This window comes from Pempheris klunzingeri, chromosome 13 (genome assembly GCF_042242105.1).
Source record: "Pempheris klunzingeri isolate RE-2024b chromosome 13, fPemKlu1.hap1, whole genome shotgun sequence".
Taxonomy (NCBI): domain Eukaryota; kingdom Metazoa; phylum Chordata; class Actinopteri; order Acropomatiformes; family Pempheridae; genus Pempheris; species Pempheris klunzingeri.
The window spans coordinates 12798028-12817410 of record NC_092024.1 but is presented as its reverse complement, the minus strand read 5'-3'; the positions used below and the strand labels follow the sequence as shown (position 1 = coordinate 12817410).

The 19383-nt window shown below is 42.8% G+C and overlaps 1 protein-coding gene across 1 annotated transcript in view; it reads left to right on the top strand.

Annotated features, from left to right (window-relative positions):
* asap2a (ArfGAP with SH3 domain, ankyrin repeat and PH domain 2a) overlaps positions 1–19383 on the top strand; it is a 52152-nt gene that overhangs the window by 12640 nt on the left and 20129 nt on the right. The window contains exons 2-4 of the mRNA XM_070841868.1: positions 6406–6478; positions 12718–12863; positions 13809–13883. Of these exons, the coding sequence (XP_070697969.1) occupies positions 6406–6478; positions 12718–12863; positions 13809–13883 (294 nt within the window). The remainder of the gene's footprint in view (positions 1–6405; positions 6479–12717; positions 12864–13808; positions 13884–19383) is intronic.

Sequence of the window (19383 nt, the reverse complement as noted above, 5' to 3'; positions counted from 1 at the left end):
TAGTCACCAAAAAATAATGTACAACAATGTTAATTGTAAATTGAATATATCTTTGAGTTTAGAACAGTTGTTCAGACAAATCAGGTCTAGGGCTCCAGGATCCTGCGATGTACTGTATATATTTTACTACTTTCTGATTTCTCATAGACTAAACAATTTGTAGATGAATCAACAAAATATTCAGCAGATTTACCAATAATGAAATAATTGTTAGCTGCAGCCTTAAGTCACATGGTTACCCTATCTGTCGCGACTGCATTTTGATAATGTTGCACTAAACGGGTAACAGAAAGTTGCATCCATCCAAAACAAATTTACCGACCACGTTTGGTGTCCAGACTTAGCTTTGCATTCTTCTTGGCTTGTAGCCGTATAAAGGGACTTATACAGTTGGTGAGAACAACTGAGGAAGTGGACAATGGCGGCACTATGAGAAGACCGGTTGACCCGCTTTTGCTATTTTCCCCTTCTTGTTTGGAGAACCTTGGCAAATGCTGGGCTAAGCACATTAGATTTGCTCTGGTTTGGGTCCGCGAAGTGTTTACCCAGCTGAGCTTTGTGACAGCAGTCAAAAATGCAAGTTTATACAGAAAGTAGTCACCTATTGTGGGGCTCTAGGCTGTTTGTTTTTGGTTGTGGTAACTGTTAGGCCAACAGGAGGAGGTGGTTATGGAGCCTTGGACTGAGAAATCTCTTCAGGCAGCTGTGGCTCAGTAGTAGAGCGGGTTGTCTACTAAACGGAAAATCGGCGGTTGGATTCCCGGCCGCATGCTGTAGTATCCTTGGGTGAGATAATGAACCCCATTGTGTGTGCAAATGATTAGTCTCCAACTAAGTTAGCAGGGTGGCACCTAGCATGGTAGCCCCAGTGTGTGAATGTAGTGTTACAGCGCTTTGAGTGGTTGAAAAGACTAGAAAGGCCCTACAAAAACACACTCTATTTACCATTTCAGGATTCACTTCATTTTTTCTCCATCCCTTTTTTTTTTTGCTTAACATTTTATTAATCTGTACTCGTATCTTTTTACTCCTCGTTCTAAATGACCAAACTGTTACATTCTCAGTTTGGAAGTGTTGTCTGCTTGACTCCTGAGCATAATCTCACACTCTAATCCATCTGAGCATCCTCAACATTAATTAGGCTCATAGTATCCTCTTTCCCTCTCTATCTGTCCTTGCACACACATTAGATATTATCTATCTGTACTGTGTTCACAGAGAGCAGTAACCCGACACATTAGTCTACTATTCAGGAAATGCACGATCATAAGTGAATGGATCACCGTAGCAACGACCCCAGTGACCCAGCAGTGTTGTGATAGTCTCTGTAGATTGGCTGGCAGCAGATGGTGCCAGATTGTAATCACAATGATGATGATGATAGTGACGATGATGCCATGCATTAAGACGAGGATTAATTCAGTTCAGTCCGGCTTCCTCCTCCTGTTCAGGCCCAAACCGCCAGTCAGTGGCAGGAAGGGAGAAAAGAGCCACTCTTGTTAGTTTACTGTGAGCCGCTATCAGGGAAGGAAAAATGCTGACTTCGCAGTAATGTCGTATGAAGTGTACTTGAAGCAGCTCCAGACTCGGAGGCTGGGTCTATTGTGTGAGGATTCAGCTCTGATCCTGCACTATTGAAACGCTACACGACAGTGGAATTCCCCTCTCGCTGTGCAGATTTTTCGGGTTAAAAGTGACTAATTTTAGAGCGGCCTTTGCTACGAACAAGAGGGCTCGCACGTACAGTAGGGTGGCCTGGTGCTTGGAGAGGAGTCACTTTGGTCAAGCCTGGAGAGCACAGGCTGTGTGAAAGTGATTGAAGAGTCCTGTGTGTGTGTGTGCGTGTGAATGATTTAGAGCAGTGTTTTTGTTGTGTTCAGCTGGGATTGGTTTATTACCCCGCCTGTCTGTCCCCCACTTGTCTCACCCCTTTCCTCGACAGACCACTCTCTGCAGATTGAAAGGGGCTGCTGGAGCGTGATACTGCCTGATTTGTGTGTGTGTGTTCGCAAGGGAGACCTCGGGTCGATGGGAGCTGTGATGTCCATGTCAATGTGCATGTAAAGCATCGGCTGGCCAGACTGATTCATGGACTGATGACTGACGTTATGTGGAGGCCAAGTAGGGGCTTGGATCTAACCCTGTGCCAGGAGAACATTGTCACTATGAAGTGTTGATAGCTTTACTGTTTCATACTTGCAGGAAATGACACTGGATGTCAGTCAAACTGGAAAGAAGGCACTGCCACTTACACAAAAATAAAGCAAAATATGATACTATTTTGTTTTACAAAATCTTCTAGGAAAAGTTTCACCACCTTCTGCAACTTTTTTGATGATTTTGTAGATGCAGAAAACACGCTCTGTTTTACCATAGCCATCACAATTTTCGCAAGCTTTTTGGAAAAATCTAGCTGATACATTTTGGGTCACAAGCCTGCTTATTATGACATTAGATGGAAAGCAAGGTTGTCTGAATGTAAACCAGCCAATGAAGAAGGGGTTTACAGCTACAGTGTGCCATTGTTTGCAGCTTCTAATACCAAAGCAGTTGAGGATATAAGAGCAGAACACATAGCCGCCATCTGACTGTGTTCATGCAGCATATGCATCAAAGGCGTTGGTCACAAAGTGAACAGATTGCTATAAATCTCTTGTCCATTTGGCTTCCCCCACAAAAACGCTACTGTTACTGCCAGGGAGCCAAGCTGAGTTGGTCAGAGTGCTGAGTGTCTATTTGCCTCCACTTTTGTCACATTTAGTCATATTTTGCACATAGTGAAGACATTATTGAACTCAATGTGAGACCATGTTTAACTACAAGAATACGTGACTTGCTTTTAACTAATATTTCAGCATAGACCACTAACAGAAAGGCACAGATTACAGTGCATGCTTTTTGATGCAATTTTGCAGTTTTCTCATAAATTATAAATTAAACTCACGCAGGCGGTCAGGTGTCAATGTGCGGAGAAATTGATTCTCTGCACTGTTCGACTGTTGAACCCAGTTACATGCTTTGACTTCAGTAGCTCACCCTGGTTTGACCTCACATCCTCCACGCCGAACATGTTCACAGCATCAAATAATCAATACATTAATGACAGTTTCAAGAATGTTTTAAAGGCTCATCTTGAAATTGCTTTTTGTCCAACATGGATGTTTTTGTTCTATCTGTATTTTTTGAGCCCCAAAATCAAACGCATTATATCTCTTAAAACCTTTCATTGTCTCATAGAAGCTCAGATACCAGCAGAAGTGCTTTCAGTGCTCTTAAGGATTTTGCTCCGAGTACTGGGAGTAGATATAATGCACACAGGAGAGCCCAAGGTGGTATCAGCTCTGCTAAGAAAACACTCAGCGGTCGTCTCCAGTTATCTTCGGCGGTGTAGACAAAGATGGTACTCTGTGTTGCTTTGTAGTACCGCTGTATTTTTCTCACTCTTTGTCTCTGTGATTGCTCTGAAAATATCTTTTTTAAGAGTATGCAGGCACGCGTGGCTGTGTGGGGTCTGGGCTACAGCCGGGGAGTCTGAGCTAGAGCCAGACAGAGCTAATGGGATAATGGCATGTGTAACAGATGAGTCATTTAACAGCAGTTGGAGGAACTAAAACCACAGCGCTGGAAGTCCTACTTTTACTCAGAGGAACAAGTAGCTTCTGGTCGGTGTCTTTTAATTTGTACAGTTCCCCTGGTCAAAGACATCACATTTTATTTTTAGCATGTGTCACTTTTACAAAGAGCTGCTGTCTGGAGGTTTATTTGTGTTTTTGTTATTTATTTGTACTTGTTGGGAAATGGTTGTGATTTTTTTGTTTTGTTTTCATCTGATCTGCACAGTTTTTGAAATTTAGATTATAAACATTTTTATAGCCCTTTGTCTGCATGTATGCAATTGTAGAAGAAATCAATAGTAAATTCAGGTCTGTTTCAGTTCATAGAAATTAGCTGGCAGACAACAAATTTGATGAAGCTGAGCGGAAGTTTGACGGAGAGGTGCTGTCCGGGCATTTTTCACAGCCTTCACAGCCTTCACAGCCTTGTCACAGCAGGAAAAAGCAGGTGTTACGATAACATTAGCGTTCTATGTGCATTGCACCTGTTCTTTTTCTACGGTGACATGACAACATATGTCATTTGTGCCATTGGGTGATCAAACTAACTGCAGCCTGGTGTCTGCATTTCTTACACATTATAGCACCCAACTTTTCCCAACTTATAAAAACTCAACTCAACTGCTGAACTGACTCACACGGATCCTGGCGCATCCTATCTTGTAAATGTGATCACTAGATGACTGTTTAAACATTAGCATCAGCCATTAAACATGTGGCCTTTGCTGTGTGATGTAGTGCCACTGCTCATTTTCCCTGAAGAGTAATAATCCTAATACTTCATAAAAATGTCATAATAAAAAAGGCACCTCAGTTATATAAATAAAAAATAAAAAAAGACAGTTGGGGATACATTTGCAGACCATTTTGTCAAAATGGAGTCAAATCTTGGGAAGTGGACAACTTTGTACAACTAATAGTCACTGAAATAAAAGTAAAAGGTTTGTCTGATCAGACAATTCTTTAATTAGGCCGACATTATTTGGATTTTTTTTCACCGTTATCTTTCCACTGAATCTGTCCAGTGTAACTGAACACCCTACCAGGCTGACTGGATCTCCTTTGCTGAACTTCATAGGTGGCCCCTCCGAGCCACTATGAGCCACCACTGATAGAAGAGTGAAAGAGCACACTGCCAATGTTCTTGTCTTTTCTCTGAGCTCAGTGTTCTTCTACTCTGCCCGTCCCTCCACCAGTGACACTTAATTCATGTCAGTCATTTTGTCTTCACTTCTCTCTTTGTTTCTTTTGTGTGTTTCTTTAATTGTGTGTGTCTTTGCTTGTGTGTGTGTGTGTGAAATGTGGCCCTCGGGAAAACTAAATGCTGAGTGGTTCTTCCACAATAGCAAGCCACTCACAGAATGGATATTAATACAGCACCGATTTATGGATTTAATAAACGTTGTCATCACATCTTGTGGAGTTGGGCTGTGTGTGTGTATAGTATTGGTGTGTGTATTGCAGCTGAATGTGAACCATTGTGTGTTTTTGGGTCCAGGGGATCTGATATGTGTCAGTCAGATGGGGAGCAGGGCAGGTAAAGTGCCGCCAGCTTTGGCCCGATTGGGCGGACATACTTAATAAAGCCCCTAAAAACTCATTTCCCAAAATCCCCCTCATCTCAAGAGACTCCCTCACTCATCACTGGTACAGTGCTGCATTGTCTCATCTGGACTACCAGTGTTTTTTTCTGCTTAGTGTGCGAGTTTGGGCTCACTGCATGTGAAAGTGTGTGACTGTGATTATTCATAGGTTTGTGTGTGTGTGTGTGTGTGTGTGCCCGTGTACGCGCATCTTCGGGAAATGGTCCCTCATGTAAGGGACGTCAGATGATCAGTGCTCTTGTCCTACAACCTATTATACTGGTACACACACACACACACTAACACACACAAATACTAACACAATAACTGACAAGGGAGCTCAGGTCTATTCTTAGCTTTCCTTGAATAATTCATTACTTGCAGCCAGTGTGGAGGTGGCATAGACACACACACACACACACACACACACACACTGTACCCACCACATGGAGGCATGCTTTCAGTCTGCAGACAAAAAGAAGCAAACACTATAATTCAACTCTGTGTGACCTCAAGAATGACAGTAGAGTTGAAGCGACATCCCTCTGAACATCTCCCTCCTCACAAATGTGATTTACCATCGTACTGCAGAGCTGTTGGTCAGGGGTTGTAGTCATTGATGGCTGTTTCCCTCGGTTAGAGAACCCATTGGTCGACCAATCACAGCTTTGTAGGTGGGATTGAAGTGGAGACGCAGTCCTCAATATGGCTATTTACCTACATAGAAACAAAATGGCAAGCGTGGATTACACTGACTCAGCCATATATGGTTTTAAAGCCAATTTACAGAAATAACAACATTAAGATTAACATCGGTGTGTTGCTCCTAGTAGTTGCTCTAATGCAGCTCCTCTAGACAGATGCGTCACTACTGATTGATGAGGCAAAAAAAAATCATCCACCTGTCTCAACAAGAATTCAGCCAATATAAACATGTGAGGCTGAATGATTGAAGTGAAATGAACAGACAATTCAGTCAGATTATAAGATGATAAGAATGCATTATTTGGTTGTTTATAAGAAATGCTCATCTTAGGCAGTAGTACACTCTGAATCCTGTGTAAACAGAATACTGGACAATCAACACAAACCTCACACGGGCTAAGCAATCCCTCACAATGATCACAAACCACATTAGTAATGTGTAATTAATTAAAGTAATGAATCTACTCTAACTTGACTGCCTCTTCTTGTGTCTGTCTGCTCAGGCTCTGGATGTGGACCGCAGTGTTCTGTACAAGATGAAGAAGTCTGTTAAGGCCATTTACACGTCCGGTCTAGGTGAGTCCTCCTGTCTGTCCCATCTGTCTCGTCTGTCCTGCTATGTTCCTATTTCCTCATTTTACCACTCTCACTTCAGTCTACATTTGAGATGTTTTCCTGCTTAATTTAATGACAAACAGCTAGCCCCTTTTGATGTTGAAAAAAGTAAGGCAATTCATTATTTAATTAATTTGATTAATTTATTGATTTATATCTTTGACATTAAAAATAAAAGAATTTGTGGGCTTTGTGTGTGCTGGACAGACTAAGAAAGCAATTTCAGGACATCATACTGAGCTATGGTATCTCTGATAAATGGAAAAAGAAAATAATTATTAATTGCATCCCTAAAGTCCCACTGCCTTTGAGACAGAGGTAGGAAGGAGTAGTTTGTGTGTGTGTGTGTGTGTGTGTGTACCATGCTCATTGTGGCTGTTTGTGCCAGTGTTGGTGTTTCCAGTGTCTTTTGTTTGGCCTGCCTGACAGAACCCCGCTGAGAGGGAGAAAGAAAGAGAGGGAGAGAGACCTCTGAACAATGTGCTGAGCATGTCTTTTTCAGAACAGCGTGAGCTCTGTTCAGGCCAGAGGGACAGCTGTCTGATCCGGACCCCTAAAGGAACAGCTGGGGAGGGGCACACTCACACTCTCACTTTACCTCACTGTTAAACATACATTTACACACACAGCCATTTTGTGGCCACCGGACTCAGAGTCCCTATTTTGTCGTCCCATGACACGACCCACGTCCCATGTGTTTGCAGATGTACATTTAGAAGATTAACTTCTACAGTTTTACCACCCAGTTTAGCTGCCAAATGAATGTCCCTGTTGCCGGTAAATTAACTTCCTCTGAATCTGTGTGGGTTGTGCAGCAGGGCACACGTGTTTGAGGACTGCAGGTATTTCAGGCAGTTGAATCTGTTTCCATTATGGACAAGATTATCTGCTGTAGGAAGAGTTAGGAGGGAGCAAACCAACTTTTTAGCCTTGAAGCAAGAAGCTTGTACAGATTTGATCGTGTTTACAATAGAAACACTGTTTTGTCTGTGGAAATGCCACTGGGAACGCTGTTATTTACAGTGATGTCAGGAAGCTTGCGTTAACTGAAGTCACCTTGACCATAATCATTGAGGAAAAGCTGCCCAGACTCAGATCTGTTTTGAATACAACCAAGATGCCATCTGTTTTATGCCTGTGTTGACCTTGTATCTCTAGAACATGAGACAGAGACGTGAAAAAATAATGAGTCTGCTGTTTTAGCTCAATCACTACAAATACTGTATATGTGAAGCAGCACTAATCAATTTTTTTTATCTTTTTAGATATATATGGATCGTTTAACGTGTCAGGCAAACAAAAGGCAAAGAGAATCCGGTCAGTTTTCAAAATAAAATGGCTGCACAGACTTTCAATTGTATATTCCACCACCACATCAATATTATTTTATAATTCATGGCACCAGGCCAGACGTTAACTGTTTTTTTTTTAAATCTGTGGACGAGGAGAGGCTCGTCTTGTGGAAAAACACTTTCACCTTCATTTTAATCCGCTGTTTGTAGACTGAAGCACAGACTACACGTGCACATAAACAAGTTCATCATCACAGCGTAATAATGAGTTAATATGTCAGTGTTGTCTTTTGTTGTTGTGCTGCCCTCAAGTGGCCAAAAAAAATCTCACCGTGCAGCCATGATACCACATCTAACGCAAGATATTCGCAAACCAAGCTGCCGTGCTTTGTAGATTTGGAGGTATTTGTTATTCAAGGAATCCTTTAATTTCTATAAACTACTACATGATCAAAATCAACCATCACCTCATCATTTAGTCAGTTAAAGCGACATAGTCAGTACGAGTTAATTCAGTTTAGTCAGTGAGGTGAGGTGCACTTGTAATGTATAGGCATGAATATTTCTAAAGAAATTAAAAATCTCCAATTTCTCAAGAAATATTAATTCATGCTAAACTGGATTGCAGAAAGTAAATGACAGCAGTGTGTAACTGTAGATGCAGACATGTAGGATTTTTCTGCTGTTATAGAGAAAAAGAGTGAAAACACACAGTTTTATTAATGTTATTCAGAGAGGGTGCTGGGATAAAGCCTGAATAATGAGACACAACAGGGATTCTCAACGCTGACTACCTCAGTACCCAGAGAATACACTCCTGGTATGACTGACTGTCGAGCCCAAACCCCGCAAGGATATTTCTGGCTGTGACATGAAGAATAGTAATGACGAGGAGGTGAGGATTGAGAGGCTGAGGGGAAGATGGAGAGGCTGAGGGGAAGATGGAGGTTTTCTTAGAATGGTGAGGAAATAAATATAAACAAGATTACAAGAGTTTCCTCGCTATGGCGAAGCTGAGAGGCTGAGAGAGTAATGTAAGCTCGTACCAGAGGGTAGGAAAAGATGGGGGATGAGAGTGAAAAAGGTGAGAGCGTAAAATACAGGGAAAGCTATACACATGAGCGAGAAAGCCTGGTGTTGCTGCAGGGACCTGTCAGGTTGTCAGCCTCTGGGTTTTGATGAATAAACCAGCAGCAGCAGCACCTCAAACCTCTGAAGAACCAGGAGCTGATGAAGCAGAGCTACTAGGACAGGCCTGCCAAGGCTGCTGAACAGATAACAACTCGAGGCAGACGAGGGAGCGCTGCGTTCCTGCTGTTGTACCTATAGGTGGGCAGGATGGCTGGATGCAGCTGCTGAATAATGCAGCACTCGGCCCAGGTTGGAAAACGCTAAATTCGATGGTGTCTGATCTGGTCATGCTGCCTCTCTCTCTCACACACACACACACACACACACACACACACACGCATGCATTTCTCTCCTGGCTGCCAGGTAACCCAGAAAATGAGACTCCCATAAGCTCGAGTGTAATTAACTGTATGGATGTCTTAGGAAAAATACCTGAGGAGACTCGGCAATAAAGGAGGAAGAAGAGTCGAAAAGAAAGTGTAATGGAAATGGAAGACAGAGCCGCATTTATTCATACAACTTCCTAATTTAAATGGATGTTTGACATTTTAGGAACATTTTAAGAAAATATGCTTGTTTGGTTTCTTTCTGGTATTGATGCCACTCATGTCTGCACACTAAGTAAGAAGTGGCTTAGCATAGCATAAAGACTAGAAACGGGGGGAAACTGCTAGCCTGGCTCTGTCCAAAGGTAGGAAATCTGCTAACCAGCACCTCTACAGCTCATTAAGTAACATATTGTGTCCTATTGGTTTAACACCTACAAAAAATAAAGTGTGATTGAACTTAACTACACTCCTCTCTCAGAGACAGTGGCCATATTTTTAAGAGGCCATGGAGTCCAGTGATGTTTTCACAGAGTCCGTAGAGAGATATGGAATTGATCTGAGGTCGGCCGCACATTGTGTTAGTGAACGTCAGAGCGTCAGACGACCCGGCCTGATGGAGCCGAGTGTAAGGGAATGAGTGTGGGAGAGACAGAGGGAGGAAGCAGAGGCCAGTCTGCTATCTGGTGATTAAACTGTGTGTGTGTGTGTGTGTGTATGTATGTGTGTTTTGAGAGAGTGTGACATGGAAGAATCTGCAAAACAAGCCTTGGGGATGTTAGATAATCCTCAGCAGACGCCTGGCGACTGTACATTGTGTTTTTTTTTCTACGTGTGTGTGTTTGAGCGGGAAGACACAGTAAAGAATGTTGTACACAACTGGGCATTATCACACCATTTGTGTCTGTTGTAAAAGTGTGTGTTTGTGTGTGTGTGTGTTCAGCTGCGTCATGTCTTCGAGTAAATCCAAGGTCATTTTTTCCAGACGTCCAACACACACACACTACTTATTGCCATGCTACCATTTTCCTTCAAAAATACCTGTGTATTTATCACACAAATGATACTGAATGCTTCATTCACTCAACATGCAGTGTTTGATACTCTTCTTCAATCTTCTCGTTTCTTAGAATAGAGCATAGATATTGTTTGGCTCTTCTGCTGTCTCTCTGTAAGACAATTACTCCTCAGTGTACAGTAATAACTTGATTTTTCTCTGTGAGCTGACATTTGCTTATGATAACTGCTGGATGTCTACAGTGTCCCACTTTTATTTAAGCACCGATTAATTGCCAAGCCCTCGGATCCTAATGAGACTCTTAATTAGTTAGTTTCTGAAAGGCACAGCCCACCGGGGAAGTCACCCAAATCACAACATTGACAGAGCCGAGTAACATTTGTAAAATAAGAAGAAAGTTTTACGCTACAGGTGCTTCAATAGAGTTTTTAAGATCCAGGTCCACAGTTCCTAAACTGTGGGTTGGGGTCCCCTCAAAATGTCACAAGATCAGTTTTTAGACTTTAATCTTGGCTTGTTTTATTCTACTAATGACTGTCTCACTTCTTTTGGTTCCTTTCTCTGCATCTTTACTTTTAACGTAGTCATGCAGTCCTTTGAGGTTCAAAGCTGCCCTGTGCTGAACACTGCATGTGTGATGTGTTTAGGTCATGTTACACCAAATACATGTGTATTCGCTAAGCAGCCCTGGGGGGTTTGGGCTGTTTGTCGGCGCTGAACAGCAGAGCTCAGAGCTCTCATGTGCCACTTCAAAAACAACAGCCGGCCACCGCCCTGTTGGCCCAGAGCCTGGCAGAGCCTCAGCCGAACAGCTGGAACTGATGTGTGCACAGTGGGCTGCGGGTGTGTGGTGAGGGTTGGTGTCTGACACATGACAATGACTTAAGTGTATTATACCACTGCGCCACACTTTTCACTGCTTTGGACAAGAAGCTGAGCTTAATACGGCTGCAGAAAAAGATTAGTTTGTTATTTTGCTCAGCTGATCAATTAAGAAATCAATCTGTTTTACACCAACCAGCAATCATTGGTTTGCCGGAGTTGAAGGATGGAGGAACTGCGGTAAAAACAAAACTCAAATAAAATAGATAGAGATATGTAAAACTCATCATAAAATTAGCGTACGTCAGAAGCACACGCCAGCAGTGTCTTAGTAATTCCTTTGTCGCTGCCGGATGGGGGAGACAAAAGCTCCCCGGCAGCGCATGCAATCCTAAATTACATGCAGGTTTATATTCGATTTGTCTTCTGTGAGGAGGTCAGCAGGTAGTGACTCAGAGGCTTTCAGCTTTCCCCTTTTAATAACATAATGGATATCTCTGCGGCAGAGACATGAGCTTATCCGGCTTCATCTATAAACCCGCCACATCTCTGAACCTGATTTGACAGATGAAAAGCTGAGTCATTACGTGGCAACAGGTGTGTTAGTGTACAGCCTCATATTTTTACATAGCCCTCCTCTTGTTTTTCCCCAAGTCCACCCCCCCACCCCAAACCCTGTCTCTGTCATGTCTCTTAGTGAGTGTCGTCATAGCAACAGTCCCCAGCGCCCCATCCCTCGCTCCAGTGCTGTCCCAATGGCATTAGCTGCTTTCAGCTGCCTAGACTGCCGTGAAGTGTATTAAGTGGAACCATCCAGGCCTAACCCTGTGGTAGATTAGGCTGACTTTAGACACGCTGGGAGAATGTGTTCATGGCTGGTTTACGGGTTCTCCCCGACTGGTAACTGACTCTGGGCTTTTTTAGCTTGGGGGGCAACACGGTGCACTTTTCATTTCTTCGTCCTGTCCATCCTCGGCTTAATGTTTCCTTTTGCTGCCACTCATTTCTCTGTTGGTCCTGCCTCTCATTTCTCTTTCTCTTAATATGATTGCTATTGACCTCTCTCTCTCTGAACAATTTTGCCACTGTTGTTTCTTGTTAAGAGAGCAAAAAGAATGGAAAAGCAAATGCAGATTAAGGTAAAGAAAGGTGGGAAAAAATATCTTTACCTAATCACAGGTAATGGAGGTAATGATTTCAAGAACACTCCCCCATTTATGTCCTTCACCTCCACATTTACATCTTCTGTAAATTATCATTAGTTGTTTGATTTATTAGTTAGTTTGGACTCAAACATCTATTCCCCACACTGGAGAGGCTTGGAGTCTTGGGTTTTTTGCTTAAATATGGCTTGGATAAGAAATGATAATGCTAGTTCATCCAAAGCAAGAACAAGATTCCTGCCTCTCTAATAAGTTCTCACCTTTAATGATGAATGCTGTTGTTTTATTCGTCTGTTAGTTTGCATTTCTTCTTTGTCGGCTGAAAGACTGTCATACATTATTAATACCCAGTGATTGATTTTTGATTTTGTAACGATGTGAGTGAAACCTTAGTTTGATTCCTTGTCAAAGCTGACCGCTGTGTGTGCATGGTTGTGTGTTTTTCCAGCCCATGTCGAGAACGAGGAACAGTACACACAGGCCCTGGAGAAATTTGGAGAAAACTGCGTGTACAGAGATGATCCTGATCTGGGTTCAGCTTTCCTCAAGTTCTCAGTCTTCACCAAGGAGCTCACTGCACTCTTCAAAAACCTAGTAAGCTTCTGCTGTGTGTAAATGTTTTTTATTTGTGGGTCGGAGGAGTGGATTGAGTTAGGAGGGGGTAAAATCCTCTGGGACAAAGAAAGATTTCCATCCTGTCCCTAACTGTCTCTATCCCCTTGAGTCTCTGTGTGTGTTCTCTAACACAAGTCCAGCTGGAACTTGAAGCCCTCAGGAGGTAGCTCTAGTTTTCCATTGAGACGGCCAAACAGCCACTGCAACACCAAATATCTGCTGGATCTTAATTCAAACTCATCCTGCTCGGGTTTTGTGTTGGGGCCAAAGCTTTATTAGAAAAATTTGACACCGTCATGTGAGGTCTGTCGCTGCCCCTGGACACCGTGTTGGCTCATGCTGAGACCAGGAGCTTGAGATTTTGTATTAGTGTTATCTCAGAGCCTTATATTAAAGAAATATGAGCTGCCGCCTGACCTGGATGTGAAGATGCAATCTCTCAAAGCTTTAGCAAGCTCTCGCTTCCTAGATTACATGCGCAGTATTACGCACAGGGGCTTGCTTTTACAGGGGAGTTACTTGTCTCATAATGGAAGGGTTTCTTGTTTTGCCTTTCATGATGTGAACATTTGATTTCTTAGTGATTAAAAGATGGTGCTGAGGGTACAAGCTTTAAGTAGCAAAACATAATTAACTCATTGTGCCTCATTGCTTTATTAATGTGTATATCCTGTTGTCATTTCATTATTTTTACCACAAAATTCCTCTTATATACCATCATTTACTGAAATTACAAAATCACACGTAGGGCCTCTCTTTTCCAGTTGCAGACACCCTGCACGCACACACACTCAAACCCAGAGGACACTAAAAGGATTACGTCTCAGTGGCATCAGGCGCCCCTGATTTTTGCTCTGCTGCAGGTTTAAATCCTCTGATGTAACCTTTCAACTCTCATCTGTCTCTCTCCTCACCCGCCTCCAGTTCCAAAACATGAACAACATCATCACCTTTCCTCTGGACAGCCTGCTGAAAGGAGACCTGAAGGGAGTCAAAGGGGTAAGGCAACAAAACAGCATGGTGTTGTGTTACTCTGCAACTGCACAGGAAGTGCTATACAGTTACATGAATTTAGAGTTTAGCCTTGTGCTGAATCATCAGTGACTTTAAAGAAATACAGGTTTTACGATAGAGCGGACTGGTGGAACATGCACATCTTGGCCGTGACTTAATCCTTCCTAGGAAAGCCTCACCTAGAGGCTGCGGTGCCGGTTCAAAGTGGTTTGAAACAACTTTGACAGCCATTGCCACCCTTGAAGTCCTGCTGTCGCCCCAACAAGGTTGATAACAAGCTGCTTTGATCTAGCTCAGGCCACTTTCCCCCGTTTCCATAAAAAGTCAAAGTTGAGCAGAGACTAGATAGATGAAGTAGCTGTCGGACTACACCTGGCTTCAGCAGAGTCCTCTTATGACTTTATTAGCATCAAGTTAAGTATTAGCATGACGCTTGCTATTAGTTAACGTGATGAACTGTCAACATGAGGGTTATGGGCACTCCATAAAAGTTTTAGTCTAAAGTCAGTCACCATAATCTTTAGTTTTTGAACAGAGCCTGCGATCATTCAACAGAACACATGGACAAGTTTTAGTATGGAGCGAGCAATAACTCTTTTTTTCGTGAAGGACCAGCTTGAACAATTTGTTTTCCTCCTGGAATTTTCTGATCAAAGAGTAAGTAAACAAAAAAAGCAAAGTGACAAGACATTTAATGAGTTTTACCACCTTATATACGGAGTGAACCCATTAGTTAGTCAGCCATGCCGTCTGTCAACCCAGACAGACACTCGTTAACGGGCTCTGCAGCTCTGTAATGCAATCAGCACTCGTTACTGTCCACGACAGTCTGTGACCTTTCACTCTCCAGGGACATGATTGGCTGCGGTTTCCACCAAGGTATGATGCAATTAAGCCAGCTCTGTAACGCGGCCTTGTTGCCATAGAAACACTGGGGACCCTCGGCCACTTGGCTCCGTCTTGACCTCTGAACTGTCCTCTCTTGCTGTTTTGCGCGTCACTCAAGTGCAGTGTTTTCTTTACAGTCTCTATCTGCTTTCCTCTCCCGTGATTTCCTTTCTTTGTCGCCTTGTCTCTCTCTTAACTCCACTCCTGTTTCACCCACTGCTTCTCTGTTCTCCATCCTCATCACCCAACCCCCTCACTCTCCAGTCTGGCTGTGGCAGCCAGTCACATCTGTAATGCTTAGCCACTTATTGCTCATTAGCCCTTGGATGATTCTCATTACCCCAATGACATGGGGCTAATGAGCTGCTGGTTATTTTATACCTCAGAGCCCACATACATTTACACACAAAATGCCAGTAAACGTCAGCTATTATGCCTCCAGTGTCAGGAGAAGAAAAGAAAGGAAGAAAGTAGAGAAAGAGTCCCCTCCCCTACCAACATGTTGCTCACCTCCCTGGCTCAAGGCTGCTACCTCACCCCTTCAATCCCCTTTATTATCTTCCTCCTCCTCTGTCATTATCCTGCTTCTTCACTGCGGTCCTCTCCCAGGGGAAATACCTGTAAGGAGAGGGGATAGCAGGACGGAGTCCAGACCCCTATGACGGGCTGTTTAGACAGCAGGGAGAGAAGGAGTGAGAGGAAGATGATGTAATGGGTTGATGTCAGAAAAGAGGAAGAGAGACGTATTTAGAAAATAAAAAACAAGATTTTTAAGATTTAAGTGTGTATGATGATTTGTGAGTAATTCCACAAATACCTACCAATTTGACAAATAAATACAACTTGAATAAATGTCACTATTCTTATATCTTGAAGTTATTTAACCAAATAATATAGTTGCTTTTGATATTTGATATCTGGAAAATACTTTTAGGGGTGTGGTAGCCAAGAAAACAGGAGTGTGTCACTGATGAAGGTGTGCCAATGACACAATCTTTCAATGCGTAAAAAGTGCAGTCGGGTGTCTTAAAATGCTCCTCGGTTACTGCTGCTGTGTGGCACCTATAGTAGTCACCAGTCCCTCTATTTGATTTAAATTGGGACTTAATGGCTTTCTGGTGGACGTTCTTCCCTCAGAGCTTGTTAATATTCTGCCACTGCTGTCTTTGGCAATAAGTACGATGAACCATCCCCAAGGGAGGCAGCCGCTAATGGCTTCGTGGTGGCCTCCACCTAGCAACCTGTCACAGCTGTTGCTCGGTTAAAAACCCACCATTTTCCACCTCATTTACCTGTGGCCATTTCACCTAAGGGCAATCTGCATTTACTTAAAAAAAAAGAAAAAAAAAGAAATCATTTTTAAAAAAAAAAGGCCGTCATTAGGCTGTCATTTGGCCTTGCCTTTTAATGTCTGTACTTTCTGTAATGTAGTGTTGCAGGGTGCAGGCAAGCAGGTTAAATGTTTGGGAAGTTAATGTAAAAAAGGCTGGGGTGGGGTCCCTGGAAGTGTTATTACTGAAGATAAACAAACACACACACACTCTCTCTCTCTCTCTCTCTCCAGTCAGTGGAAAATGGAAAATGCTGAGTCCACGCGACCGTTCTGCTAACAACAGACTTTCAGAGTGGGCGATGATGTCATGCCTGCAGCCGACCCTCACATCCTGCTTATTGACCAGCTTGTGTTTCTAACCCACCATGACTCATATCAGCCTTTCACTGCTCAGTTACTGCAGAGTCCGCTGTGTGAAGGAGTGTGTGGAGAGAGGCCCGTGGTCTGAAGCTTTTCTCATTGCGGTTCAGTAGGTCGTGAACACTCGAACCACCCGTGCATGCATTTTGAGATTTTAGATAAGAGCAAATCACCACATATATGCTTTCTCCCATTAGTTTACGCACTGCAGACTCTACTATCAACTAAAACAGCAACAGCATCCGTAGTTTTGAACCAGGGATTTAAGAACAGTGGAAGTACTAGATTAAAGGGTCAGTTCAAGCAAATTACAATAATGCATATTTTCCCACCTACTCAGGATGGTGTCCAGCCACGCAGTTTTTGGTTTTATTTACAATTCTTTAAAATGAAATTTTATAAATTAATCATTCTTTAAAATGAAAATGACAAAAATTCTTTGGTTGGCTTGATGCTGTGAGGATTTTTTAAACATTTTTGTTTTCTGTGATGGTAAATTGGCTTTTGAACCGTTAGTTGGATAAAATAAGCTATTTGAATATTCTAAACAATGGAAATTGTAATGGCCATTTTTTGTGTCTGTGATATTTTGTAGATGATGAACAATTTATTGATTCATCGAGAAGATAATTGGCAGCATTCAGCCTGACAGTTGCTCCTTTAATCCCATGTTGTCCTCATAGTAGAGGACACCTTGCGCAGCATCTGGATGTCTCCTGATGTCCTGACCAAATTTAGTTAACTTCTCTTACTTATGTTTACCACTTCTCTGTGATCTTAGCCCATTGGGGCAAAGAGCATTTGTATTTGCACACCTGTAAAAATGGCAAAGGGAGAGCAGAATGATGTTTATGTCCAAAAGTGCACCAGTACTACACTTCCAAACTAAACTGTGCCTCCATTGCTGCCGACCAGGTCGCACATTCATTACTGAGTTGGGAAAAGGTGTGAGGAATGTGTAACAGGAAGTGCTATTCCTGGACTTGTGTGGTAGTAAGTAGGAAGAGGTGATAAGTTTGCAAATGGAGGCCCTTGTCAAGGGCATGACATTCTTCCTCCGTCCTTTTGGATTCAGCCATACAGGGAACCGGGGCACTAAGAGCTCTCTCTGGGAGTGTTTTGCCCTGTGCCTTGGCCTATTCTGTTCTGCCAGTCCCAGCCCAGGGTTGCCTGTATCTGGTATTTTTAGCCTTTGTTACCATTTTCCTCCTCTCTGTGGCTCTGACATTTCCTTCCGCTCAGCCTCTCTTTTCTTTCTGGCTCTATCTTGACCTGCAGTTCGTTCTTTTAGCGGCTTCCTCTTTTGTTTTGTTTTTTTTTTGCCTCACAGGCCCGCTCTTACGCTTTGGTTTTCAGCTTTTGTTGTATTTTTATAGTCTTTTATGCCCGCTTTCCTCTGGTGGTTTCTGCCCTCGAGCTGGTTGACTGAAACGCTGAGTGCTCCTTGGCGTGGCCCTGTGAACCAGACCGTGATCCTGTGGGCTGACAGGTTGAGCCTGCCACTCCTCTGCTGCTGAAGAGAAGGTCAACAGCGGGATCACAGTCCTCTCTGGAGCTCTGACAATCCACTAAAGCCATTAGCTGTCTGTCCAGGATAACAGAAATGTGTCTACTTTTCACATTCATGGACAGAAATGCACAGGAAGCCATATAAGTTCAGCTTAATGTGCAAGTGAGTTGTTTCAGCCTTCCACAGCTAAAAATGTCATCCAATTGACATGACAGGGTTCTCATTGTAGTATTTGATATTTAATAACAAAGGCAAATTCTGAGTTAAATGTAACATAATTGCCTTGATTATGTGTTGTTATCGGTGCATGCTGTTGAGCAGAATTTCCCGCCTATCTGGCTCTGGTATCAGGCTGCAATTCATTTTTGTTGAATTGTAATTTTTAGGGAATGACACGGCCAATTGCTCACAGTAATGTCTGCTTTTGTTTGTCCTAATCACTGTTTAATCAGCTCTGCAGTGTTAGGGATGTTGTTTAATCAAGTGCTTCAGTCAATCAGCGTTGCCCATTGTTGATGCAACCAGAGGAATCGCTTTACAGATGTCAAAAACAATCAAACCGCACTTTTGCTTTCCTAAAAACCCTCCATGGTAACCTCACCCAGTTCCCCGCTGAGACAGCTGAGGGAGGCTCCACATCTGTGAGGAGGATGATTCAGATTACTGATTCACGTCGTGACCACACACACACACACACGCACACACCTGCACACACATTCACATACAGAAGCTTTGTTCATTAGTGAGTGAGAACGGAAGTATTTTTCTGTGACACACAGTGATCATGGTGGGGACATCTTTGCGATTCCTGGTTGCTGAAATGGTGTGATGTTTAGTGTTAAACCGCAGTTTTTCTACAATTTTTTTCTAACTTGTCAACTTCCTTCTCAAGACTTGCATGAGGAAATCCAAACCATTCCTTGTGCGTGTGACCGAACACTCTGTCCACAGATAACAAAGTCCACCTACCAGAAACTGTAAAGCTCATTCAGTCACTGAGCTCAGCTGAGAAACAGACTGGCACATAACCTCTCATAAAACCACAAATTGTATATTCTTTAATACTATGTGGTTTGTACAGATGAAAATATATACATATAATGTAATCAGTGAGCTTTAGAGGGACTGATGTGTGGGTTTTGACACTGACTGTTTCCAGCTCTAGCCTCATTCTTACCGTACAGACATGAGAGCGGTATCGATCTCTTCATCTAACTTTTGACAAGCGACTAAGCATATTTCTTAAAATGTTGAACTATTCATAAAACTGTTTGGTCTATAAAATGTCAGAAAGAGGGGATAAATTCCTGTCACATGTTTCCAGACCACAAAGCAACACCTTTGATGACCTGATCAATAAATCAACTCCTCATTTCACCACTATATCCCTGATA